The sequence below is a fragment of the Pseudorca crassidens genome, chromosome 2, assembly GCF_039906515.1.
Source record: "Pseudorca crassidens isolate mPseCra1 chromosome 2, mPseCra1.hap1, whole genome shotgun sequence".
In the NCBI taxonomy this organism is placed as follows: Eukaryota; Metazoa; Chordata; class Mammalia; order Artiodactyla; family Delphinidae; genus Pseudorca; species Pseudorca crassidens.
This window is the reverse complement of record NC_090297.1, coordinates 81,255,058-81,282,534: the sequence shown is the minus strand read 5'-3', so window position 1 is coordinate 81,282,534 and position 27,477 is coordinate 81,255,058. Positions and strand designations below refer to the sequence as shown.

Here is a 27,477-nt window from a genome sequence, read left to right as displayed (position 1 = left end):
TTCTCAAGAGGCATGTAAATATATCCATCTCTTTTTCTCATGTAAACTTGATATACAAGGGTTAGTATTTGCTCCTCTCTTTTGTGTTTATTCAGATCTGGCCTTTCAACTCCATAAAACGAAACACCTCTTATAATTAAAGAACCAGCATTTTCGGGCTTCCCTGGTGGCGCAGTGGTTGAGAGTCCACCTGCCGATGCAGGGGACGCGGGTTTGTGACCCGGTCCAGGAAGGTCCCACATGCCGCGGAGCAGCTGGGCCCGTGAGCCATGGCCGCTGAGCCTGCACGTCCGGAGCCTGTGCTCCGCAACGAGAGAGGCCACAACAGTGAGAGGCCCGCGTACCGCAAAAATAAATAATAAATAAAATTTAAAAAGAACCAGTATTTTCTGCTCAAAGGTTTCACCTGGATAAATGTGTTAAAATTATATGACCTTCATTGGAGAGCTCTCTCTCAAGAACTAAAGCCATGGAGTAGCATCAGTTTCACTTACTTTAAAATTGTAAACTTTGAAGGTACTTTTTCTTCCAACTCATCGTGTGGTTACAATAAATGAATGGAAGAAATATTTCTAGGGGAAGGTTTGTCTGTTGCTTGCCAGACTTTTTAAGGACAGCTGCACATCATACAATTCAAGGGATAACTCCTGTCAGGAAGAACAGATGCCCAAGGTATGAACTTTGAGGCAATATGTAAGATTTTCTGGAAAAAGCTACACTTGTTTCTGGAAGGAAAATACTGTCAATTTCAGGTACTTCCCACAGTTTCATTAACAAGAGCTTAACACAGAAACAGCTACTTGTTCAATAAGTTTATTACTGTCTTTATCTGAAAAATCTTCATAGAAATTGTGGTTTGGTTTATTAACTCTCAGCAGCCCGTTCCTGAGCTCTAAGGAAGCTTGCCTTCTTCTGAGCTACCCGATCTTTCTTCTGGGCAAGTGACATTTTGGGACGGTTCCACCTACAGAACAAGGTAAAAAGAAGAGAAAGGGACATAAATTTTAAAAACCATAGCGAAAGAGAATAGAGAATATTTAACTTTGAAAAAGACCCACTTTGTAATAAAATGGAGGTCAAATAATCCCAAGTCCAATACCTGTTCTCTTCCTTAGTTAGCCTATTAAAAAATGCAATAATTGACAGTGTCAATGTACTGGGACAGAATGGGCCACCTCGGTAGCATCCAAGGCCAATACATTTCTATCACCACAATTACTTTAGCAAACCTGGTTCCCCTCACCTCTGCAACATCATGCAGAGCTAGTGATCGAGTTTGCACAACTTCACTCAGAGTCTGAGCGAGATGAAACAAGGCAGGAACCCCTCCCAACCTCTTTCTCTTCAAAAAACAGTAAAACACATACCTCTTCTTTTTAACTTCTTTCTTAGGCTTCTTCTCATACACTGGATTCTCTCGTATTGCAGCATGAGCCTTCTTATACATCTCCTCCATCTGAAACAAAGCAAAGCAAACAGTACTTGGTTTCATTTCATATGCCCTAAACAGTAATAAAACACACTTTTCTACTGCTTGCTCTATTTTGTCCTTCTAAGCCAGATTCTCAAAAGGAGCTAAACTAGATCAATATTGATATCTTTTTGTAACCCATCTTTTCCTAAGAAAGTCCCAGTTTTTACCATAAGCAACATGAATTGACACTATTCACAAAACACAACAATCTTCCTCAAGAAAAATTCGCGTGTATTTCTGAATAATTCAGCTATACTTCATGAGTCACTTAAGTTTAAAGCAAACTGTTTTCTGTAGAAACACATTTTATGCTCATTTAAAACCATCTGACCTAAATTCTTTCATTCAAGTATGGATACATGCCAGCATTTAAGATTTAAGATGAAAACTACATGGACTAACAAGCAACTGCCAAATACATCTCTGTCCTCCCACGTTCCCCATATTTCTATTTCCCACTGATTTCTGATAGGTCTTTTCAAAAGTTATTCCCAGAATCCCACACCAGGAACCTCTTGATCTACTACCACAAATCACCAGTATCTGGCAGCAGTATCAGGCCTCTGTGGAATCAGAAAGAGGCCCGAATTTCCCTAGAAAACCGCTGTCCAATTAGAAACATTAATGAGAATTTTGTTCTAAAATTCAACAAAAAACAATGCTGCAACTCTCTGAAGTGTTTTAATACCCCCACCCCAAATGACTATTGATCACATGGAAGATCAAGTCAGGAAGAGAAACTGTAAAATGTGTGAAATTCAGTAACAATTACAGCCTTCCTGAAGAGTGAGTCAAGGTAATCCAGGTCTCTAAAACTACTCATTCCACGTGAGTAAAATGCAATTACTGGGCTTCCCTGGTGGCTCAGTGGTTAAGAATCCCACGGGTTCAAGCCCTGGTCTGGGAAGATCCCACATGCCGCGGAGCAACTAAGCCCCTGTGCCACAACTACGGAGCCTGTGCTCTAGAGCCCATGAGCCACAACTACTGAAGCCCATACGCCTAGAGCCCGTGCTCCGCAACGAGAAGCCACCGCAATGAGAAGCATGCACACCACAAGGAAGAGTAGCCCCCGCTCTCCGCAACTAGAGAAAGCCCGTGTGCAGCTACAAAGACCCAACGCAGCCAAAAATAAATTTTTTAAAATGCAGTTACTACATGCATTTGTATAAAGCTTATTAGCAAAGGAAAATAATGCAAAAACAGAAAGTGATCTTTCCCTCAATTATAACTCTATTTTAAAAATAATTTTCAGACATAGGTATGCCAAATACAAAATATGCAGCAACAGAAAAAAACCTAATAAAAACAATTACTTGATATATATCAATTTACATATAATTCTGTATTTGTAATACATTTATAATAATCTGTGATTTTTGTGTTCTATGCCTTCGCTATCGAAACTCGCACTGTCATCATCAATTACCCCAATGTATTAATAGAGAGAGCCCTGAGACTCAACTTTAGGGGTGATAAACTTTGCAGCATTAAACTGACTTTTGAAAACACGGGTCCCTTCACTTTTGCAACATCACACAGAACTAGTGATAGAATCTGTACATCTCCCTTTTTGTGTGCATGCCTGAGACACTGAGAAAGTCCAGAACATAGCACTTATCTGCTAAGAATGAAGAAAGAACCTTTTTTTCCCCATGACCTCAAAATGAGTGAAGTCTAGTAACTAGCACCTCATATTGGAGTAGATTATGACCACATGAATGAAATTTATAAATACAGAACAGCCAAATGCATAAAAGCCACCAAAGGCTTTAGATTTGGATGCCTGAAGCCTGCCATCCTTCAGCATCTAAGAGATTCCTAAAAGCATGTTGACAAGTCCAGCTCCTCAAGTCAGTATCTTGTCTGACTTTTAACCTACCCTAGGTGCAACATCCCAATTTCATTTTAACATGCCCATATTCAACTTTTAACTGTTAACCTGAAATAAAACTGTATTAACATACCCACTCAAAACAGGTAGGAAACCCGGTTCTATAAATTTACCAATACAGGTATTTTTAGTTAAATTTTTACCATGTCTGGAGTTACGTTGTTCTTTATGTATTGAGAGAATTGTTTCTTGTAAGCATCTTCATCTTCTTCAATCAGGTAACGCATATAATCTGCAACGTTCTGCCCCATGATGTGCTTTCGGTGTACCTCAGCATTGAATTCTTTGCTTTCTGAATCATAACCAGGGAACCGTTTGGTACTGAAATAAAGTTTTCCATGTTTTAGTATATAATGGTTGAAATCAGTTCACTAGAAGGAATTCATTTCAGTAGCTGCCATCAGTCCCGTCTTGAAACAATTAATTGCATCATATGCAACCAAAGGACCAACTACTGACTGCTCAGTTAGTGGGACATCATCATTCAGCAGCTAATTTTTGAATTCCAGGATAGAAAATCATGCCACAAGCACCTTTAAATACCATTAAATGAACCAAGGCCACTATGAAGTTAGTTCTCCTTATTTCATAGCAAAGGACAGCCTACACTCTTATTTCCAGTTGAAAGTTTAAAAATTTGTCTTTTTCTCAAACTTTTTCCCCCCCTAGAGTCCATATTTCCCCATAACTCAGTAAACAAATTTTCATTCTGAATTAAACAAACAAAAAAAAAAAAATAGGGGGAGTACTGGTGGAAAAGGTAGTGGTTTCAACACTGGCTCTTCCGTTTATTGGCTCTAAAACCTTGGACAAATAATTTTACCCCTGAACCCCAGTCTCTTCATTTATAAACCATGTTACAGTTCCTTCCCACCCTGCCAGGTTCCCTTTGCACAGTACCCAGCACATGGCAGGTACACAATGATAGCTACTATTACTCTAATTGGTTCAGTTATCTCCACAGCCCAACCAGTTAGAAACAGTGCAGTACTGGAGTCCAGGCAACGAGGCCCTGAATACTATTATTACCTGTGAGGGATAGACAAGCCTCCATCGACAGCTCCCTTCAGGGCCCCAAAAACTTTATTCCCAGTAGTAGTCCTGGCAAGCCCTGCATCCAAGTAACAGGTGAAGGCACCAGGTTGACCATCAATGCTTTCAACATTGTATTCATCTCCAGTCACCTCGACTTGGCCTTCATAAATTTTGTCCATACCAAACCTATTAAGAAGCTATTAACAAAGAAGCCAATCTAAATGCTTGTTAGAATATATTCAAACAACAATATCTCAAAATTCACAACTTTAATGACCTGACAAAAAATTTCCTTCCAAATCACTTTTTCTCTTTATCCCAATCTGCTTTTACATATCAATTTTTAAATGCCACAAAAAGAAATTTCAGATATCCAATTTTACCAACAAGTATAACTGTTTAACAGTTTCTGAACCTGCTACATTGTCCATACTTGATTTCTATAGCAATCAATAAGGACATGATACTTAAATTTGATTCTTATATATTTACTCAAGGGAAGTAATCTCCACCTTTCCTCGGTCATATTTAGCTATAATTCAACCACCAAATATTAAATATTATCATAGGCAGTTTTGTATAATTTGATTACAGTATTATGAGTAGGATCCTGTGCTGAAGAGAACACCTTTTGTGGCTCTACCCTGCCACTGTATTATGTTAATATGTGCCACTACTCTGCTAGTTATCTATAGTGCCTTTGCACCAAGATGCTCATATAAAAGACAATGTCCCAACCCAAACATGTTTATAACCAGTGAAGATGTGGGTCCCCAACAATGATGCAAGCTTAACAATTCCACTGCAAAACAAGGTCAGAAAACAAAAACAAGGTAAGATCACATTTTCATTTCCTTTTATAGGAAATGTTGCCACCCAAAGGCAAAGATTATTAAAACAAAAATGAATCCCCCCACCAATGCCTACCCCCGCCTCAAAAGCTTAAGGCACTGCTTCTCAAAATTTAGCATGCATATAAATCACCTGGACACCCTATGAGAATATAAATTCTGAAGGTGTGGGGTATAGTCTGCATTTTTAATGTACGCTGATGGTAAGATCTACACTTCTGACTAGATCTGTCCAACAAGACAGTCACCAACTAGCCACAACCTGCTATTCATATTTAAGTTAAAAACTCAGTTATCAGCAGCACTAGACACACTTCAAGCGCTTAATAGCTACATGTGGCTAGCGGCTACCATATCAGACAGCACAGATTACAGATATCCATCAATGCAAAATAATTCTATTGGTCTAGATATACCCAACAAATGGGAGAAAACAGAAAAAAAGGCTTCCCCAGATTATAAAGTACATCTCTGTCTTAAACAAGGTATTTATATAAAATTATCTTCCCTGGTGACGCCCTTATAAGCCACAGGGCAACAGGAGGCACTCCTCTCTCCCCACAGCTAGCTGAAGGTGTCTTATCCATGTGTGAACCATCTATGTTGCAGACAACTCCAGTGAGCTAATTCCAAAATACATCACTTAAAGTAATCTTGTACATACCCTGCGTGCCAGCAGCAGGCCAGTACAATATGCTGCAGCATAATTTGTCAGGCCAACCTTCACACCATACTTCGGGAGTTCATGAGCATAAGCTGCACAAACTATCATATCTCCTTCTATACGGGCATAAGCAATCTACAATAAGAGAAAAAACAGGTTAGTAATCTGTTTTCACTGTTTTGTGGATTACTTCCTAAGTGCCTTCTTTTTCAAAAGATTTAACAAAAAAACACACAGATCTGCATCACTTAAGATCTTTGTTAAACCCACTCACCTTCAACAATTATGGCCTGGTCAACTACAGAAGGTAGGTTTATGAGTTTGTAAGTATGTTTGACTAATTTCACAGTACATAAGTCTCAAATTACCACAGACATCGAATATTAAAATACCTTTGGAATAAGTTATACTGTAGTTCCTTACTTCTGAGAAATACTGAAAAGACCTTGAGCTGGGAAAGCTGGTGAATTAAGGAGGCACTTTGAAAAATCAAAAAGGAATCCCTGATTATTTCAAACACCTTTTAAACTAAGCATATCTAAGTCCAACAATGTTTCAGAAAACCTAATATTTAGTTATCTGAACTTAGGTATGGAGGAAGAGATTGCCTTCACAACCAACAAATTAGTCTGGCCAGAAAATAAATGTGCCTGTCTCCTCCAAATCTCAAGTACGAAAAGTTTTCCTAGTTGTAAAAGCCCAGAAAACTACCTTCTAGGAGCAAATTGCCACTTTCTGTAAGTCTTTTACATGGGAGACACCTTCGTTAAGTATTTACTAAAACCTATTTTGAACAATAATCAAGAATAAAAATAATCTTAAGAGTCTAATTTAACATTCACAACTACCTACGTCTTCAAAGTATTGGATAAGTGAACTCAGTCCACAATAAATTCTATTATCTTACTGGAATTGGAATGGGCAAGAACCTTCTACTGGGTCTCAAATTTACCCTCCCACCCCCACAAAAATAGCACAGTGCCATGAACTTCTCTAATCCCACCCCCACCCCCACCCCACCCCCACCAATTAGAAAGTGAATGGAATTAAACTGGGTCAGGATTGCCAAACAGCTGATCCTCAGAGTATTTTTTACAGTACCAATTTCCCAGGCTCCAACTTCAAACCTACTAAAAGAACTACTCAATGTTCCTTGGAGTGCCAGGCACTAGACTAGATGGACCTAATGCATACGTTGTGTTTTGCTCCCCAAGTACAACTTTTCTACCACAGTGAGGGCAGAAGGGGGGGGGGGGGTGGAGGTTACCATCCATTACTTGCGTCTAGAATACAACTTACCTGACAAATGATATCTCTGTTAGTTACACGAACTATCATTCTGTATTTGGGTGTGTTGTACTTATTTTTATCTTGAATTACCAATCGTTTCCGAGCATAGTAGTCAGTTTTGCCCTCTGAAAAAAAAAAGTAATTTAAAAAAGTCTGTTCCACTACAAAGCAGATTCTTTTCATGTCGTGAACATGAAAACCTGACCATACCTCGCCGTCTTCTAAATTTCACTTGGTATCTCTTGAAGTAGGCCTTATTCTTGACAACTTTAACAAACCCCTTTAAGATAAAAAAATGTTATTAAAACTTTGATAAATGTTTTAGCTTCTGATACTTTTGACATTTGTGTTAACTGTGTAACAAAATAACACTTAAACTTCAAAAGTGAATCCAGACACAACCATCACTTTCTCAAATCTGAAGTCAAGAATCACTTTTTCTCCTACTTTCCATATGTCAAGACTGACAGTTTCATAAAGCAAAATAAAAATGAATCAGCAGGAAAGATGGAATGAAAAAACATACAAAATGCAGGCCAATTTATTATATTCACCAGATATAAAACTGTCACATTGATTTTAAATTCTTAAACTTACTCTCAACTTTTGTTCCCTATTGGACCAGCAATAATCCTAGTGACCAACTTTGCAAAACACTGTTCAAGACAGCAATCTTGCAAACGTCAATCTGTTCTTAACACTGTCCCATTTCGAGAACCTAATATTTCCCTCTTTCCACAAATGTATTTCAAAAGCCTAAATTACTTGCCACAAAACATAACTGGCCAAGGATATATTCAGCAATTACTCCCGATTAAAACAACACTGACCCCCACCAACTAAAGCAACACCCACCCGAAGAATCATTAAAAAGCGGAGCCAGCGACGATATAGAGAAAGAGGCAGGCGACGCATACCAAAGTAAATGAGCTTCTTTTCGGGGCCCAGAGACCCCACAGCCTCCAGGTTCTACTGACGGTTGTGGCTTAAAAGCCACTTCTTCGGCCCCAAAACACAGGTTTTCCGAACAATTTGCCAGCCCCGACGCTCTCCCGGAAAACCCACCAAGCAGTCATGGGTGGAGCTGGGTCCGAGGAGCCGCAGCCCGTCTCCACTCAGGCATCCCCCAGCTAGTCTGAGACTGACTCTACGCAATCTCCTCGCCCCGGCCGCCTGCCGGTGCCCCCTCTGCCGGGCCAGCACTAACCCTGTCGTTTGTCTACTATACTCACCCCATCCCCAATCCTCTGCCCCAACTCCCCCTCTTCTTCAACCCCTCCCCCCGCCCGCTTGTGCGCCGTGGCAGCCATTAAGGCCACGCTGGGAGCTGCAGCCCGACCACGGCAGAGCCGGCAATCTAATGGCATCCGATCCCTGCACAGCGCCAGACGGAACCTAGCCTGCCTTTAGGACAAGGAGGGGGAACCCCCATGCATCTGTAGCCCCGAGACCGAGATACACACTCACCATCCTGTAGAACAGAAGCTCTAACCGCCACCAAGCTGCAAAACCAGCACGGCTCCGGGGGGGGAAAAAGGCCGTGACGCGTGCGCAGGCGCAGTATGTAGCGCCGACGCTCACGCCAGCGACGTGTGGAAGAGAGACCCGCCGGCCGCCTGGCTTGCAGTACTCCATCCCCTGCTGGTAGGAGGACCGATGCTGGACTTCGCCTTCCCGAAACAAATCCTCAAAGTCGCGGAGTCCCAATCTCCTGACTGGTGATCCGACAGGGAAGGGCGGTGATCAGTAGCAGGGAGGATTGTAAAAGGCTTTCACTTTCCTATGCTAGGAAGTTGTTTCATAACAAACATTATTACTTTTGTAAGCAAGAAAAAAAAAAGTTTAAAAATTAAATAGAATGAATTAGCTCTAGAGCCCCTTTACCCCCTCCTTGACTACTCCGGGTCCAGAGCATGCAGATTCCCCCTCAGGAAGCCAAGCCTGGGTTAGGGGCCTTCCCACAGCACCTTTGTACCTGTCTCAGCCTACCCTAGATTGTAAACTCCCTGAGGGTGGGCCCTGCTGTCGAGTTCACCTTTGAATCTCCAGCATTTAGCACAGTACTCACATTCAGTAAGTATTCGGTATTTGTTAAATGGTAAAAAAAAAAAAACGTACTACTGTCTCCCTCCACCGTCTTCCCTGATCCCTGACTGCCTTATTCCTTTTCCCTCCCTCCATCACTCTCATCTAGTCAACATAACTTTTTTCTAAGTCCTTTTTTTCCTTCTTTTAAAACTAATTGCAACTTAAGAATTCCCTATTCTCCACACAGAGACTGAGAAGAACCAATCAACCAACCCACCAAACAAAAAAGCACCTCAAGAAACAGTATTCCCTCACCCAACAGTATTTCAAAAGTGGTCTTTGGGCTATTGCATGGGAATTGTGTGGGTACTAGGTAAAATGCAAATATCTGAATATTCACCACCTCTAGTAAATCAGACTGGCTGGCTTGGGGACTGGGAGTCTACATTTTATATTTGGCCTCAATCAAGCCAAGCCAAAAGGTCTCAGGAACGTAGAAAACAAATTCTATTTTCCCAATATTGGAATTTACTGACTCCACCAGGAAAAAAAGACAAATTACATACTGGCACAGCAATTTAAAATGTACCCATCCTTAGAATGAATTTTAACTCTGTACCCCCATCCTCCAATGATTTAAGACTGCTCTTGGGACATGAGTGTGTATAAGTTTAATCTAGCAGGAAAGAATCAGCATGTAAACTGCTCAGTGTCAGAGATGGGAGAAGGGTCTGCTGAATAGAATGACCAGATTAAGTGGTTCTAAAGAACTGCCACTTGAAACAAATCAGAATCGTGAGGCCAGTTTCCTCTGGTTTCAATTTGTAACTCCTTTTATAACCAGAAAAATTTACATTGAGTCCACTCTGACCAAGGTCTACAAAGCCCTCAAGGAGAAATGCTGAAACATTCCTCACAGGCAAGTGTGGTTCCATCTTTGTCGAGTGGCTTTTGGAAATGTAAAGAAAGAGGCATACAATTTGTGTTTATAGAAAGTACATAAGACCTTCATTTTGGTAGTCCATCAAGTTATTAGCCTACAAAACATGCCACGTGTCTTAGTCAGGCCCTGCTTACATTGCAGGTGGAATCATCAAGAGGGAAAGTCTACCTGGAAATAGGTCCAGCCCTAACTTTTGCACGTTGTAGGGCAAGGGTACAAATGAAGGCCACATACCATTAACCTGAATATTTGGATGTTATGAAGCAAGCTAACACACAATTAAATGTTTTATTCTTCTTATCTTGCTTCTTCTTACCTTATAAACCTTTATAAGAACAAAATTAAAATATGTGAACCTATTCACTTTGGTTGCAGCTGGGGGGTTGTGGCTAGCGTGGCTGGCTCAGCCAGTGCAGTTGGTGACACCAGGAACCAGGGGGAACTTGTCCAGCACCCTCGACCAACATAATCTTGTTCAAGTAGTAATACTTAAAAATCACAGTAATGGAACAAGTCAGTTTTTTGTGCCTCCTGATATCATGCACTGAGAACACAGTCTAATTTAATTGTCTGATACATGATGAAACTGCAAACAAACCTAGATTGAGGGATATTCTACAAAGTAACTGTCTGCATTCTTCAAAAGTGACAAAATCCTGATGGATAAGGAAAGACTTAAAGAACTATTCCAGATTAAAAGAGACCAAAGTGACATGACAAACTTCATGCAATGTGTGATCCTAGACTTCATCCTGGACAAGAAAGGAAAAAAAGAAAAAGGAAGGTTTTTTATTTCTTTTGTACGAAGGACATTCTCAGAACAATCAGTGAAATTTGAATGGAATCTGTGAATTAGATGGTAGCAATAGATCAATGTTAATTTTATTTTGATAAGCACACTATGGTTATATATGAGAGTGTTCTTATTTTTTAGGAAATATACTCTGAACTATTTTGGAGTAATAGATATTATTTCAGCAACTTACGCTCAACAAATGACTCAGAAAATAATTACATTGTGTGTATGTACACATATACATATATGTAAAGAGAAAGAAAATGATAAGGCAAACATGTTAAAATGTTAACAATAGGGAATCTGGAAGAAGGGTATATGAAAATTCTTTGTACTGTTCTTACAACCAATCTGTGATCTTGAAATTATTTCAAGATAAAAAATAAAACATTGGGAATTCCCTGGTGGTCCAGTGGTTACGACTCGGTGCTTTCACTGCCCGTGAAATACCTGGTCGGGGAACTAAGATCCTGAAAGCAGCACGGTGTGGCCAAAGGGGAGGAAAAAAAATGGGGAAATTATTAAAAATAAAACACTGATTCCTGTTAGAATAGGAAATATTTCTTTTATTATTTGAAATGAAAGCAAACTCAGTTTTATCAAATAAATCAGCAGTTTTTAGTTCTGGTAGTGATGATTTAACAATAAAATATGGAAAGTTTTCCCATATTTATTTTGCCATATATGTTACCCATATATTATGAATTTGAGGTACCTACCTACTGCCCTAATCAGCTAGTTCTTTATTGAAACCACCATAATTATGATCAAAAAACATCTTAAATTGTCTTGGGCTTCCCTGGTGGCGCAGTGGTTGAGAGTCTGCCTGCCGATGCAGGGGACATGGGTTCGTGCCCCGGTCGGGGAAGATCCCACATGCTGCGGAGCGGGCTCGCTGAGCCTATGCTCTGCAATGGGAGAGGCCACAACAGTGAGAGGCCCACGTAGTGCAAAACAAAACAAAAAAAAAAACTTAAGTTATCTCAAAACGTTTTTTTCTTTGCAATTGTTTTTTCTTAAATCATGATGATGACAGATTTTTAAGTATTTTTTTAATTAATTTATTTATTTGGTTGCGCTGGGTTTTAGTTGCAGCACGCAGGCTCCTTAGTTGTGGTGTGCAAACTCTTAGTTGCAGTATGCATGTGGGATCTAGTTCCCTGACCAGGGATGGAACCCGGGCCTTCTGCCTTAGAAGTGTGGAATCTTAACCACTGCACCACCAGGGAAGTCCCTGAAATTGGTTTTTGCTTTACATGACCTTATGGTTATACACTGAAGGATAGCAAATAGGTAAACTCCTTTATGGTTGGATCCCCTCTTTTGATATCAACACATGAGAAACATTTTAAACCTGTATTTTTTTTCCCACACCGGTTGGCATGTGGGATCTCAGTTCCCACAGTGGTCCCTGCAGTAGAAGTGCAGAATCCTAACCACTGGACCGCCAGGGAAGTCCTGTAAACCTGTATTTTTATCTAGGAAAAAAATAATTAGTCTTCAATGAAAGAATAAACTTTGTTTCTTAACAGGAAAATGTATAAAGCTATGATTTTTATAGGACTGAAAGTCAACAAAATATCAAGGACAATCAAACATAATTATGATTGAGCATGTCTGGGTGTTCTGTTCATAGGATATTTATGTTTGAATGACTAATAAGATAAAGACATACAAAATTCATAAATTATAATATATTTATTCCATAAAACTTCCTTTTTATCTCTTCATTTCAGCAAAATCTCTGTGTTGTCATCACCAAGATAGCTCGTCATTTGTGTTCTACATATAAGAAGGCCAAATTGGACAACTTTTCTTGGGTCATTGTGGTTCTTGAATAATTTTTATTAATTTCAATTTGGAGAAACTTTGCTATGCTGAAGCAAGAGAAACTGGAATTTTAAATAATGTTCATAAGGCAATACTTAGATTTGGAAATGAACCGGATTTTTCACATATCACATTCAAACAATATAATGGTGTCATATATGATAAATTATTGTTTTCAATAGAATACAATAGAAACTATTACCAGATATTTTGGTATTATATAAACCATTGCCAGTTTTATTGCAATTTTCTCTGTCTCTTACAATAATATCCACATCCACCCAAGTTTTGTTATTATTCTTACAATATTTCAATGATGGGGTGTAATACAGGAAAACAAAAATAGTAGTATGTTGCTCAATTTGTTCAAATGTCTTTTCAATCAGACTATATACACTGACCTATTAGGGTCAGAAAATAATCTCTATCGAAATTAGGTTTAGGTTTATTTGTACATGTTTTCTTCTTCACATTCATGCAAACTTTTCCATTTCCTTCTTCTAATTTCCTTATATTTCATTAGAATGTCACATTTGTTGAATATTCCTCATGCAGTTTCATTCAATTTAGAAAAAAATTTGTCTATAATTTTCATATTTTTAAAAATTAGATCTGTTTGGGGTTTGAACACTTGTACTATGATTAAAAGCAAGTAATACTACATATTAAAAAATTAGATAGCACAAATTTAAAATTCACTTTTTTCTGCCAAAGACTGATTTGCTCATTATTTGAGCACCTTCTGTTGTTTCACTTTACTCTTCTACAGCCTCTCATGTCTGGTCTAAATCAAATCTAACTTTTAACACAATGAAAAACCTCTGGAACCAGGAACTGGAACATAAAAATAAGCAAGAAATTGGAGGCTTGGCTTTACTCAGTCACGAAACTTCGTTATTCCAGAATCTTTTGTGTTCACATTATCACAAAGAAAGGATTCAACAAGTTAATTTGTTTTTTTGTCTTTCCTAAAAAAAATTTCCATTACTCAAATCCTCCTGTACTCCAAAGCAGTATCTGTTTCAAATGTTAACAGCAGCACAAACCTAAAACCTTCATGACATTCAAACACAATTGCCTTTTGTGTCGAGGACACAGCACAAGAAATGTGGAACAGCAATTCCCTGGGGCCTGGAAGGTGTTCATTACCAGGGCAGATGCTTAGAGTTTCTGGTGAGAGCTAAATGCCAAGTCCTAAATGACAGAGGCAGCCATAGCCACACATTCCTTGATAAATTTACTTTTCTGTGTGTTTGTGATATGCAGGGTTTTATTAAGTACAGGACCAGGGCAAGGGGCCTGGCAAGGGCGCCTCTTGCCTGGATTAAGGGGAGGTACTTTCTGGAAACATCACAACCACCGAAGATCACCTGACTTGAAATGTCTGAGCTCCTCCCTATTGGCCTGTTCTTCCGGACTGGCCTCAATGACTCACACTTGATTGGGAGGGTAGTGAATGGGGAATAGAAAGGGAGTTGGAGAATTTCTACATATATGTTAGAAACAGCAAACATCTACTGAGACTTTACTAAGTGCCAGAGTCTATGCTAAGCGTTTACTACATTTTCTCATTTAATCTCAAAACTGCTTTAGCAATAGTTCATTATCCCCATTTTACAGATGAAGAAAAGGATGCCACAGCCAATCACAGTGGGACACAGGGATTTTTTGAATCTAAGCCTGCCTTAAAACTGTACTAAAATAAGGACCTTGTACTCTAAAAAACTCATAAATGTGTATATTTGACTTTGGAATATATTCCCTGATGTATTTTTGTTTGACTAAGGGGTAAACATTCTTTGGCTTAGACTAACGACAATTAACTTTGTATAAAAATAAAGGTGAAACTGCAGCTAGTAAACTGTTGTCATCTTCTAAGTTATCAAAGTGAACCTGAAGCTTTACAAACTTCCAGAAAATGAAGACTTAACAAAATTCTGATCAGTTTGAACTAAGGAATGTAGCTTGTTCACTAGATGAAGCCCATATTATTAGAAGTAGGAGAGAAGCCCTTTAAGCTAAAGAAGACAGTCTCAGGACAAATCTGAGAAGTCCAGAACCACTTTGTTAGATGCTTAGTTAATACATGAAAGTCAAAACTTTTAAATGATTCAGTAATATTTACATGTTTTCCTGGAGACTAGATTTATAGTAAGTTATTAAGAAAAAGTTTGAATGTCTAGGGATTGCTAAACTTTAGAGGTCAGTGCTGCTTTCAGGGCAGTTATCACCTACCTGCTCACTAATAAAATCTATTACTGCCACAAAAATCCATGGAGGTATGAAATTAGGGGAAAGAACCTACCTGGGAACTAAAAGTATGTGTCTTCTTCTTTCCTGGAATCATCAAAATTAACTATAGTCTTATTTCGCCAGTTCTTCAAGGCTTAAAATATATGACTAATGACAAACTCCATACATCCTTTTGAGATTCCACTTGTTAAATGACACTAATAATATTTGTCTCCCTCTTCAGTTACTTCGGGAATATAAGGAGGACCCAAAGTACACACAAGAAAGCCCACCAAGTTCTGTGGGAGAAACAACATAAATTATTGTGGCTGATTCTCCCCTTATGACATGACAGTAAAACCAGCTTCTGGATTCTCCCTATTTCCTGAGTCAACTTCTTCAACGAAATATTGCTAACAAAAAAGGTGTAATTAGATCTGTTACAGACAACTTCAAAGCGATGTTCATAACGTTCTGAGTCATTCCCGCATTTCTGTGAGGGGTCAGCATCTTGAAGAGTCTGTGATTAAAGGCACAGTGTCTTGAATGGCACTTGGTACTGGCATCATAGCCATTAGATGAGTGAATACTCAGAATGACTCTAGGATCTCCAGTGGAGGGCAGGACAAGTACATGTAATGTACTTGCTATAGAGCAAATAACACAAAAGCCTTATAGTTATACTTGATGCCTCTCTTCTAATCAAGTTCCACATCCATATCCTGGTGGTGGCTGTATTTTTTTTTTTTTTTTTTTGGTCACACCACATGGCTTGCAGGATCTCAGCTCCCCAACCAGGGATTGAACCTCGGCCATGGCAATGAAAGCCCAGAATCCTAACCACTAGGCCACCAGGGAACTCCTGTGGTGGCTGTACTTTTATATATATATGTAAATAAAATATCTGACCACTTCTCATGCCCTGGTCTAAGCTACCATCATCTGTTACCCAGATCATTGCATTAACCTCTTAGCAGTTCTCTCTGTTTCAAACCTTGCACTCCTACAATCTATTCTCCACACAGTCAGACTGATCTTTTAAAAATATGTCAGATAATGTCACTTCTGTCCTCAAAACCCTTCAATGGCCAAAGTTCCCGCCATAGCCTATGAAGCCCTACAGGGTCTGTCCCTGCCCCTATGTATCTCTGACTTCATCTCCTCTCATTCCATCCCTTCCTCATTCTGCTCCAACTTACTGGCCTTGAAGCCATGCCTATCTTGGAGCTTTTGCACCATTCCCTCTCTCTTGATAGCTCATCCCCCAGATATTCATGGGATGTGCTGCCTTACTTCTTTCAAGTCTCTATTCAATTGTCTTCCTTTCAGAAAGGCCCTTCTTAACCACTTCATCTAATATAGAACACTCCATCACTCTCTATTCCCCATAGACTGCTTTTTCTACAAAGCATTTATTACCACCTAGCAATTATCAATTTATTTGTTAGTTTTTTAATAATCTATCTGCCCTCCCTACAACAAGCCCTCCCCTTAAGGAAAGGAGGGACATTATCTGTTGCAATCACTGCTGTATCACCAGCATGAAGAACAGAACTTTGTATGCAATAAATTTAATGATAAATAAAATGAGAATAATATCATGATAGGCACATGATAATCTCTGATCATTTATTCTGATTATCCCATTTATCAATTGGTATGTAACAATCTACCTCAAAACATAGAAGCTTAAAATAATAGCATTCATTTATTTTGCTGTGAATCTGTAATTTGGGCAGGTCTCAATTTGGACGGCTTAGCTGTGGTCCATTTGGCATCAGCTAAAGGAGCTCAACTGGGGCCAGAAGGATCCACATTCAAGATGGCCTATTCACATGGCTGGTAATTTGGGCTTGCTGTTGGCTAGGAGCTTGGTTCCTCTCCATGTGGGCCTCTCTATGACTTCCTCGCAGAATGGTGACTTGGTTCTTAGACAGAGTTCCAAGAGAACAAGGTAGAAGTGCATGGCATAGTGTGATTTCTACAGTACTCCACTGGACAAGGCAGTCACAAAGGCCCACCCAAGAGGAGAAGAGGCATGGACTTCACCTCTTACCCAGTAAGTGCCATGGTTCTAGAAGCCCATGTAGAATGGGAGAGATTGTTACAGACATCTATTAAAAATACAATATTCTAGGGACTTTCCTGGTGGTCCAGTCGTTAAGACCCTGTGATTCCACTGCAGGGGGCAGGGGTTCGATCCCTGGCTGGGGAAGCAGCATGGCCAAAAACAAACAAACAAACAAAAAACAATCGTCTATGCTAATTAAACCAATTTTTGAGAAACCATAAAATAATTATAACAACAAATATATTGGTGTGTATGGAACTGTGCTACATAATAACTGTACGTTTTGGGGGCTCGTGTTACAAGTTATGCTTAGAGTATCTCAGAAAAAGAAATATTCAATTTCTTTCTGGTCTTCACCTCTGGCCCTACCTTCTGTGACTCTTTTCCAGCTTCCATAACCACCTCTTTAAAAGGGACTTCAACCAGGACTGAATTCTTGCTCTTTTCTTTCCTCTACTTTTTTTTTTTTTTTTTTTTTTTTGCGGTATGCGGGCCTCTCACTGTTGTGGCCTCTGCCGTTGCGGAGCACAGGCTCCGGACGCGCAGGCTCAGCGGCCATGGCTCACGGGCCCAGCCGCTCCGCGGCATGTGGAATCTTCCCGGACCGGGGGACGAACCCGTGTCCCCTGCACCGGCAGGCGGACTCTCAACCACTGCGCCACCAGGGAAGCCCTCTTTCCTCTACTATTAAAAAAATTATATTAAATAAAATTTAAAATAGCAATTAAAAAGTCAATAAATGTATTCTGACCACACATCCCAAACGTTTTCATTTTCTTTTTTTTTTTCTTTCAAATTTATTTATTTTAGGCTGCGTTGGGTCTTTGAGTCTGCCCGTGGGCTTTTCTCTAGTTGTGGCGAGTGGGGGCTACTGTTCATTGCTGTGCGCGGGCTCCTCATTGCGGCGCCTTCTCTTGTTGCACGGGCTCTAGGCACGCGGACTTCAGTAGTTGTGGCGCACAGGCTTAGTTGCTCTGTGGCATGTGGGATCTTCCCGGTCCAGGGCTCAAACCCGTGTCCCCTGCATCAGCAGGCGGATTCTTAACCACTGCGCCACCAGGGAAGCCCCCAAACGTTTTCTTAACTGTCTTCATTTTCAAATATTCCTTTTTTTGTGTAGTTGGATACGCATGATTGTTCGTCTTTTAATTTTACGTGAGGTATTTTTTGATGTTTATAAGTTTACAGTTGATTATGGGTAGCTTGGTATTGCTTGCAGTGCCTCTGTGCACCAGAAGGAGGATTGCCCTCAGAAAGCTGCCAGAGTGGTTTCCCTGGTGGCGCAGTGGTTGAGAATCCGCCTGCCAATGCAGGGGACAAGGGTTTGAGCCCTGGTCCGGGAAGATCCCACATGCTGTGGAGCAACTAAGCCCATGAGCCACAACTACTGAGCCTGCACTCTAGAACCCGTGAGCCATAACTACTGAGCCCACATGCCGCAACTACTGAAGCCTGCGTGCAGCAACAAAGACCCAACGCAGCCAAAAATAAATAAATAAATAAATTTATTTAAAAAAAAAAAAGAAAGAAAGAAAGCTGCCAGAAGATCAAGCTGTATTTCAAGAGAGAAAAGCCAGTAGGGAAATGAACAAATGACTTGCTCCTCTCCGTCCAAGTGTACCTGAAGAAGGGCACAGCTACTGGCTACTGTCCCAAAATATGGGAAGTACAGGAGGAGGATGCAAATGAAAAGCTGGGGGAAGTTTTTAAAGATTCCTCTATTTCCACTAATGGCGGGACAGGAGCAGGTCAGTTTTAGGGTTTGTGCATGTGTGTCTGTGTGTATGTTTCAGGTGGGGTAGGGAGGATGGGGAGGAGTGCCTCAGGGAGAGAACATGGGTAATGACAGTCAGTAGGTGTCATTACAGTAGTAAGCGACTTACAGTAGGTGTCATTACAGTAGTAAGCGACTTCACAAAAAAACAAAACAGAAACAAAAACAAAACAGGAAGTAAGCACAGGACTTCATAGACATTATACAGTTCATATCCATGTGCACTTCTATGTTTGTCCCTAAAATATGAGATGACCTATATGTGTGCCACAACTGTCCTTTGTATTTCAATCTTCTATAATACACAGATGGACATTCTGCCTCCAGCACGGAATTGACTGTATCTCCTAGGTCCACTGTCTCCTAATTTTTGCCCCATCTCTTTAACCCATTAATACCTTCTGCCACTCTTTTGTTGAGATAAAGACCAGCTTAGTGTGGGACACCTTTTCAAGAATACCTGAGGTTCAGTTGTAGTGACTTTGTATGTTCTGAAGACCTTAAGTGACTGAATCACTTCTGGGATAACTTTAAATTTGAAACCACCAAACCAGAGAGACTCCAGACCATTATGGGTCCCAGAGCCAGGGTAGTGTCAAAGAGGGAGAATAGGCTTTAGTATCTGCACAATGTTCATTAGCACCGCAGTCATTGAATAGACAATTAGTATTTTCTCAATTTCTGTAAAGTGTTATGTAAATGCAGCTTCGAGACCTGTTCCCTCACCCTACCTTCCCCCCCCTAGAAAGCTGCCTGTCCCAGGCCCCTGCCATGTAGGAATCCTAAATCCATCACTAGTTCCTTATCTGCAATGACCCAACAACATTTGGCTTCCTGACTTGGCTTGATGATTACAGTCTCATCTTCGGTTTTCGAGTGGGTGCAATTGAGAGTCTTTGAACTTTGCTAAACTTCAAGTCTCATACAACCAATGTAACTGCAGTGTTTACATTGGAATAACAGGTTCTGATCAGCATTAGTATGGGTACTTAAGTGTAGTTTTAACTTCTTTGCTTTTAGTTCACTGTGCATACTTTGGCCATTTAATCATGGAAGTAATCATTAAAACATGGTGTTATCCCAGTCATAGTGAAGTAAGGCCCAGTCCAAAAAAAAAAAGTCTAAAATGGCTCTTGGCTTTATTTTTTTTTCATTTTTATTTTATATTAGAACATAGTTGATTAACAATATTGTGTTAGTTTCAGATGTATAAAATGGCTCTTTGGTTTAAAACCACAAGTATAAGAATAATTTTTCATCTGCCAAAAGTATAAAATTAACATGACTTTCTAGACAGAAGACTTAAAATTTTGCTGTTACCATTACTTGACACATTTGTTAATGAATCATAAGTCCTTTTTCCCAGAACAAAGTAAGTTTTTTCTCTAGAACAGAGTAGATAACTTTTTTTTTTCCTACCAGAATTCTTCGCAAAGAGAGCACTTGAGAAGAAAATACTTGGTTAAGGTGCTGGTGTGAAGAGTGAGATCCCAAGGACATGTTCAAGCGTAAAGCTTGCTAAATTGCTATGCAGAAAGCCAGGTGAAGAATTTGCTTTGCTTCTGGAAGGGAGTAGGGTAGGTGAGAGAGAATGGAAAGCAAAGAGAGAAAAGTGAAGCTTTCTATGGATTGACCTCTCACCATGATCCCACATATCTTCAGTGAAGTCTACTAAAATTCACAAAATGTTGGTGGAAGTGAATTTCTTGTGAAAGCTCATGAAGGGCTGAGTTCTGGGAAGGCATTAATGAAAGAGGAACAAAAACAGCAAGGCCCAAAATATGAGCTAAAGGCAGAGATGGCCATGAAATCAGAAGCCACTGGGAAGTAACAGAAACCTTGATTAGGACATTGTATGTTACAGATCTCAGAAACTGAGGGATTGAGCTCTCTGAGAGGAAAGGAGGTTTCCCAGCTGAATCTGAATTAATCCTCGAAGAGAATATTTTATGGAAGGTAGAGGACTGCCTAACACGGAGTGTCAAACCTGACAGTTCCTGTCAAAAGGAAGGGTAATTGTTGCCTAACTTCATAATTTGGAAATTTAAACCCATGTAATAAGAATTGGCTTTTTAAAAAAATAAATTTATTTACTTATTTATCTTTGGCTGCATTGGGTCTTCCTTGCTGCACACGGGCTTTCTCTAGTTGCGGTGAGCAAGGGCTGGTGGCTTCTCTTGTTGCTGAGCATGGGCTCTAGGCACACGGGCTTCATTAGTTGTGGCACGTGGGCTCAGTAGTTGTGGCTCGTGGGCTCTAGAACACAGGCTCAGTAGTTGTGGCACACAGGCGTAGTCGTTCTGTAGCATGTGGGATCTTCCCAGACCAGGGCTCGAACCCGTGTCCCCTGCATTGGCAGGTAGATTCTTAACCACTGTGCCACCAGAGAAGTCCCAAGAATTGGCTTTTTTGTATTACCTTAAATAATCTACTAACTGTGTTTTTTAAAATTTTCTCTTCCATCTCCAAAATTTTGGAGAAATATATCTCATTTTTAAGCAGTTAACTGGGGCTTAAGAATGGAATTCTGATATGCCCAAGTATCAACTTTGGTAAATCTCCCCAGAACTGATTTATGTTCTGCTCCATTATAATTTACTCTATTCCTCTGCACCTTGTTTCTCTGGGATGAATGTTAAGCTGTACCTGTGAAAGCCTGGGTTTTAGGGTGAGCAGCTTCTAGATTTCAGCATGGCTCCACCACTTATTATCTCTCTGAGCCCCACATTCTTTTCTTTTTTAAAAAACATCTTTATTAGAGTATAATTGCTTTACAGTGGTGTGTTAGTTTCTGCTTTATATCAAAGTGAATCAGCTATACATACACATATATCCCCATATCTCCTCCCTCTTGTGTCTCCCTCCCACCCTCCCTATCCCACCCCTCTAGGTGGTCACAAAGCACGGAGCTGATTTCCCTGTGCTATGCGGCTGCTTCCCACTAGCTATCTATTTTACATTTGGTAGTGTATATATGTCCATGCCACTCTCTCACTTCGTCCCAGCTTATCCTTCCCCCTCCCCATGTCCTCAAGTCCATTCCCTATGTCTGCATCTTTATTCCTGTCCTGCCCATAGGTCCTTCAAAACCATTTTTTTTTTTTAGATTCCATATATATGTGTCAGCATACAGAATTTGTTTTTCTCTTTCTGACTTACTTCACTCTGAGCCCCAAATTCTTTATCTGAGAAATGACAATAATAATAGTACCTACCTCCCAGAGTTACTGTGAGAATTAAATAGATACTCAATGTTCATTCTTATTAGCAGTATTGATGGAAATATTAATGGAAATACATACAAACCCAGTTTCTATGCTGATGTTTCATAATCTTCTTAGTGTTCAGGTTTATCTCTTGAAATGGATAGGAGGAAAGTGTCAGTGTACCTGAACACAAAAGGAGTTTCTCCTGAATAGAGCTAGACATAGACAAGGCAGGCGCAGGCAAATGATAACAAGGGATTATTCAGAACACCACAGCCTGAAGGCTCCATAACTACCAAATGCCTCCTCAGCTCTTGCCTAATATTCTGGGATCAGAAATCTAATCATTCGGGCTTCCACAACTACTGAAGCCCACGTGCCTAGAACCCTTGCTCTGCAACAAGAGAGGCCACCGAAATGAGAAGCCTGCGCACCGCAACGAAGAGTAGCCCCTATTCGCTGCAACTAGAGAAAGCCCGCGTCAGCAACAAAGACCCAATGCAGCCAAAAGTAAAATAAATAAAATAAATAAATTAACCCCACCCGCACACACACACACACACAAGAGATCTAGTCATTTAAGTAAAGGCTTGAATTCCCTGATGGTCCAGTGGTTAGGACTCCGCACTTCCACTGCTGGGCCCCAGGGTTCGATCCCTGGTCAGGGAATTAAGATATCACAAGTGGCGTGGCGGGGAGCAAAAATTAAATAAATAAAGGTTTTATTCAAATGTAAATACAAATACTGCTGGTAAAGATAACCATGGAGTGAATAATTTAAAACCTTCCTTTCTTAAGAAGAGGTTTTGAATGAGATTATGAAGGAGAAAATATGGGGGCAATGAACAGACTTCTGATAGCCATAAAAAGAGAGAAAAAGTTAGAAAATTGAGAAGAGGTAGGCCTCAAAGACAAACTTGAAGGATTTAGTGGTTCAAATGTTAATAGTTAAGAGAGTCTGTTTGCAAAATCCTGAGAGTGTAGCAGATTATGAATGTGGGCAGTGTTAGACAAGCCAACATGGAGAGTGGATATTTCAGTCTGTGGGTGTTGTCTTCGAAACCAGAGTGAGTGGTTAGGTTTGCTTTCCTCTCACTCTTAAATTGCTTAACCTCACCACCAGAATTTATCTGGGCTAATTTCTCTGGAAAATCATGTGGTCTTGGAAATTGAGAGCTAGAACTGAGGGTAACAGTGAGTGCGCTGGCCACTCTCAGACCTGGGGCTCTTGGCTTTGAGATAGTTTCCGTGATTTCACCAGAGACTTGGGGACTAAGCATACACAGGAGATCTATTTGAGACCAAAAAGATTCCCTAGAACACGGACTTGTCAGGAGTCAGACAAGCCTAGGTTTGCATCCTGACTCAACGGCTTACTCATTGTGTGACTTTAAGCAAATTACTTAACTGCTCTAAACCTCAGTATCATCATCTGTAAAACAGGATTAATAATACTTACCTCATAGAGTTGTGAATATTTTTTTAACATCTTTATTGGAGTATAATTACTTTACAATGGTGTGTTAGTTTCTGCTTACAACAAAATGAATCAGTTATATATATACATATGTTCCCATATCTCTTCCCTCTCCCTCCCTCCCACCCTCCCTATCCCACCCCTCCAGCCGGTCACAAAGCACCGAGCTGATCTCCCTGTGCTATGCGGCTGCTTCCCACTAGCTATCTACCTTACGTTTGGTAGTGTATATATGTCCATGACTCTCTCTCGCTTTGTCACAGCTTACCCTTCCCCCTCCCCATAGCCTCAAGTCCATTCTCTAGTAGGTCTGTGTCTTTATTCCTGTTTTACCCCTAGGTTCTTCATGACATTTTTTTTCTTAAATTCCATATATATGTGTTGGCATATGGTATTTGTCTCTCTCTTTCTGACTTACTTCACTCTGTATGACAAACTCTAGGTCTATCCACCTCATTACAAATAGCTCAATTTCGTTTCTTTTTATGGCTGAGTAATATTCCATTGTATATATGTGCCACATCTTCTTTATCCATTCATCCGATGATGGACACTTAGGTTGTTTCCATCTCTGGGCTATTATAAATAGAGCTGCAATGAACATTGTGGCACATGACTCTTTTTGAATTATGGTTTTCTCAGGGTATATGCCCAGTAGTGGGATTGCTGTGTCATATGGTAGTTCTATTTGCAGTCATTTAAGGAACCTCCATACTGTTCTCCACAGTGGCTGTATCAATTTACAATCCCACCAACAGTGCAAGAGTGTTCCCTTTTCTCCACACCCTCTCCAGCATTTATTGTTTCTAGATTTTTTGATGATGGCCATTCTGACTGGTGTGAGAAGATATCTCATTGTAGTTTTGATTTGCATTTCTCTAATGATTAGTGATGTTGAGCATTCTTTCATGTGTTTGTTGGCAGTCTGTATATCTTCTTTGGAGAAATGTCTATTTAGGTCTTCTGCCCATTTTTGGATTGGGTTGTTTGTTTTTTTGTTATTAAGCTGCATGCGCTGCTTATAAATTTTGGAGATTAATCCTTTGTCAGTTGCTTCATTTGCAAATATTTTCTCTCATTCTGTGGGTTGTCTTTTGGTCTTGTTTATGGTTTCCTTTGCTGTGCAAAATTTTTGAAGTTTCATTAGGTCCCATTTGTTTATTTTTGTTTTTATTTCCATTTCTCTAGGAGGTGGGTCAAAAAGGATCTTGCTGTGATTTATGTCATAGAGTGTCCTACCTATGATTTCCTCTAAGAGTTTGACAGTGTCTGGCCTTACATTTAGGTCTTTAATCCATTTTGAGCTTATTTTTGTGTATGGTGTTAGGGAGTGATCTAATCTCATACTTTTACATGTACCTGTCCAGTTTTCCCAGCACCACTTATTGAAGAGGCTGCCCTTTCTCCACTGTACATTCCTGCCTCCTTTATCAAAGATAAGGTGACCATATGTGCGTGGGTTTATCTCTGGGCTTCTTAACCTGTTCCATTGATCTATCTTTCTGTTTTTGTGCCAGTACCATACTGTCTTGATTACTGTAGCTTTGTAGTATAGTCTGAAGTAAGGGAGCCTGATTCCTCCAGTTCTGTTTTTCATTCTCAAGATTGCTTTGGCCTTTTGGGATCTTTTGTGCTTCCATACAAATTGTGAAATTTTTTGTTCTAGTTCTGTGAAAAATGCCAGTGGTAGTTTGATAGGGATTGCATTGAATCTGTAGATTGCTTTGGGTAGTAGAGTCATTTTCACAATGTTGATTCTTCCAATACAAGAACATGGTATATCTCTCCATCTATTTGTATCACTTTTAATTTCTTTCATCAGTGTATTATAGTTTTCTGCATACAGGCCTTTTGTCTCCTTAGGTAGGTTTATTCCTAGATATTTTATTCTTTTTGTTGCAATGGTAAATGGGGGTGTTTTCTTGATTTCACTTTCAGATTTTTCATCATTAGTGTATAGGAACGCCAGAGATTTCTGTGCATTAATTTTGTATCCTTCTACTTTACCAAATTCATTGATTAGCTCTAGTAGTTTTCTGGTAGCATCTTTAGGACTCTCTATGTATTCTCATGTCATCTGCAAACAGTGACAGCTTTACTTCTTCTTTTCCGATTTGGATTCCTTTTATTTCCTTTTCTTCTCTGATTGCTGTGGCTAAAACTTCCAAAACTATGCTGAATAAGAGTGGTGAGAGTGGGCAACCTTGTCTTGTTCCTGATCTTAGTGGAAATGCTTTCAGTTTTTCACCATTGAGGACGATGTTGGCTGTGGGTTTGTCATATATGGCCTTTATTATGTTGAGGAAAGTTCCTCTATGCCTACTTTCTGCAGGGTTTTTATCATAAATGGGTGTTGAATTTTGTCAAAAGCTTTCTCTGCATCTATTGAGATGATCATATGGTTTTTCTCCTTCAATTTCTTAATATGGTGTATCGTGTTGATTGATTTGCGTATATTGAAGAATCCTTGCATTCCTGGAATAAACCCCACTTGATCATGGTGTATGATCCGTTTAATGTGCTGTTTGATTCTGTTTGCTAGTATTTTGTTGAGGATATTTGCATCTATGTTCTTCAGTGATATTGGCCTGTAGTTTTCTTTCTTTGTGACATCCTTGTCTGGTTTTGGTATCAGGGTGATGGTGGCCTTGTAGAATGAGTTTGGGAGTGTTCCTCCCTCTGCTATATTTTGGAAGAGTTTGAGAAGGATAGGTGTTAGCTCTTCTCGAAATGTTTGATAGAATTCACCTGTGAAGCCATCTGGTCCTGGGCTTTTGTTTGTTGGAAGACTTTTAATCACAGTTTCAATTTCAGTGCTTGTGATTGGTCTGTTCATATTTTCTATTTCTTCCTGATTCAGTCTTGGCAGCTTGTGCCTTTCTAAGAATTTGCCCATTTCTTCCAGGTTGTCCAATTTATTGGCATAGAGTTGCTTGTAGTAATCTCTCATGATCTTTTGTATTTCTGCAGTGTCAGTTGTTACTTCTCCTTTTTCATTTCTAATTCTATTGATCTGAGTCTTCTCCCTTTTTTTCTGGATGAGTCTGGCTAATGGTTTATCAATTTTGTTTATCTTCTCAAAGAACCACTTTTAGTTTTATTGATCTTTGCTATCGTTTCCTTCATTTCTTTTTCATTTATTTCTGATCTGATTTTTATGATTTCTTTCCTTCTGCTAACTTTGGGGGTTTTTTGTTCTTCTTTCTCTAATTGCTTTAGGTGCAAGGTTAGGTTGTTTATTTGAGATGTTTCCTGTTTCTTAAGGTAGGATTGCATTGCTATAAACTTCCCTCTTAGAACTGCTTTTGCTGCATTCCATAGATTTTGGGTCATTGTGTCTCCATTGTCATTTGTTTCTAGGTATTTTTTTATTTCCTCTTTGATTTCTTCACTGATCACTTCGTTATTAAGTAGTGTATTGTTTAGCCTCCATGTGTTTGTATTTTTTACAGATTTTTTCCTGTAACTGATATCTAGTCTCATAGCATTGTGGTCGGAAAAGACACTTGACACAATTTCAATTTTCTTAAATTTACCAAGGCTTGATTTGTGACCCAAGATATGATCTATCCTGGAGAATGTTCCATGAGCACTAGAGAAAAATGTGTATTCTGTTGTTTTTGGATGGAATGTCCTATAAATATCAATTAAGTCCATCTTCTTTAATGTATCATTTAAAGCTTGTGTTTCCTTATTTATTTTTATTTTGGATGATCTGTCCATTGGTGACAGTGGGGTGTTAAAGTCCCCTACTATGAATGTGTTACTGTCAATTTCCCCTTTTATGGCTGTTAGTATTTGCCTTATGTATTGAGGTGCTCCTATGTTGGGTGTATAAATATTTACAATTGTTATATCTTCTTGGATTGATCCCTTGATCATTATATAGTGTCCTTCTTTGTCTCTTCTAAT

General features: G+C 39.6%; 1 protein-coding gene and 3 non-coding genes across 5 annotated transcripts; 1 reads left to right on the top strand and 3 right to left on the bottom strand.

Annotated features, from left to right (window-relative positions):
- Positions 1-797: 797 nt before the first annotated feature.
- Positions 798-8,843, bottom strand: RPL5 (ribosomal protein L5). Of its 2 annotated transcripts, none has more exons than XM_067726917.1 (8): positions 8,676-8,843; positions 7,419-7,488; positions 7,218-7,333; positions 5,919-6,053; positions 4,398-4,600; positions 3,512-3,689; positions 1,368-1,456; positions 798-964 (listed from the first exon to the last, which is right to left on the bottom strand). In XM_067726917.1, exons 1-8 carry the CDS (start codon positions 8,841-8,843, stop codon positions 865-867), a joined length of 1,059 nt encoding a protein of 352 aa, XP_067583018.1. In that variant the 3' UTR covers positions 798-864. The 2 variants fall into 2 exon arrangements, with proteins under 2 accessions (XP_067583018.1, XP_067583019.1); XM_067726918.1 differs by having other exon boundaries at positions 3,515-3,689; positions 8,676-8,799.
- Positions 1,150-1,282, bottom strand: LOC137220321 (small nucleolar RNA SNORA66). Its single transcript, XR_010941624.1, has one exon. It is a non-coding gene; the product is annotated as a small nucleolar RNA SNORA66 (small nucleolar RNA).
- On the bottom strand, positions 3,762-3,857 carry LOC137220311 (small nucleolar RNA SNORD21). Its single transcript, XR_010941615.1, has one exon. It is a non-coding gene; the product is annotated as a small nucleolar RNA SNORD21 (small nucleolar RNA).
- Positions 8,844-22,684: 13,841 nt separating the features above from the next.
- On the top strand, positions 22,685-22,757 carry TRNAG-UCC (transfer RNA glycine (anticodon UCC)). The gene has a single exon. It is a non-coding gene; the product is annotated as a tRNA-Gly (tRNA).
- The last annotated feature ends 4,720 nt before the right edge of the window (positions 22,758-27,477 follow it).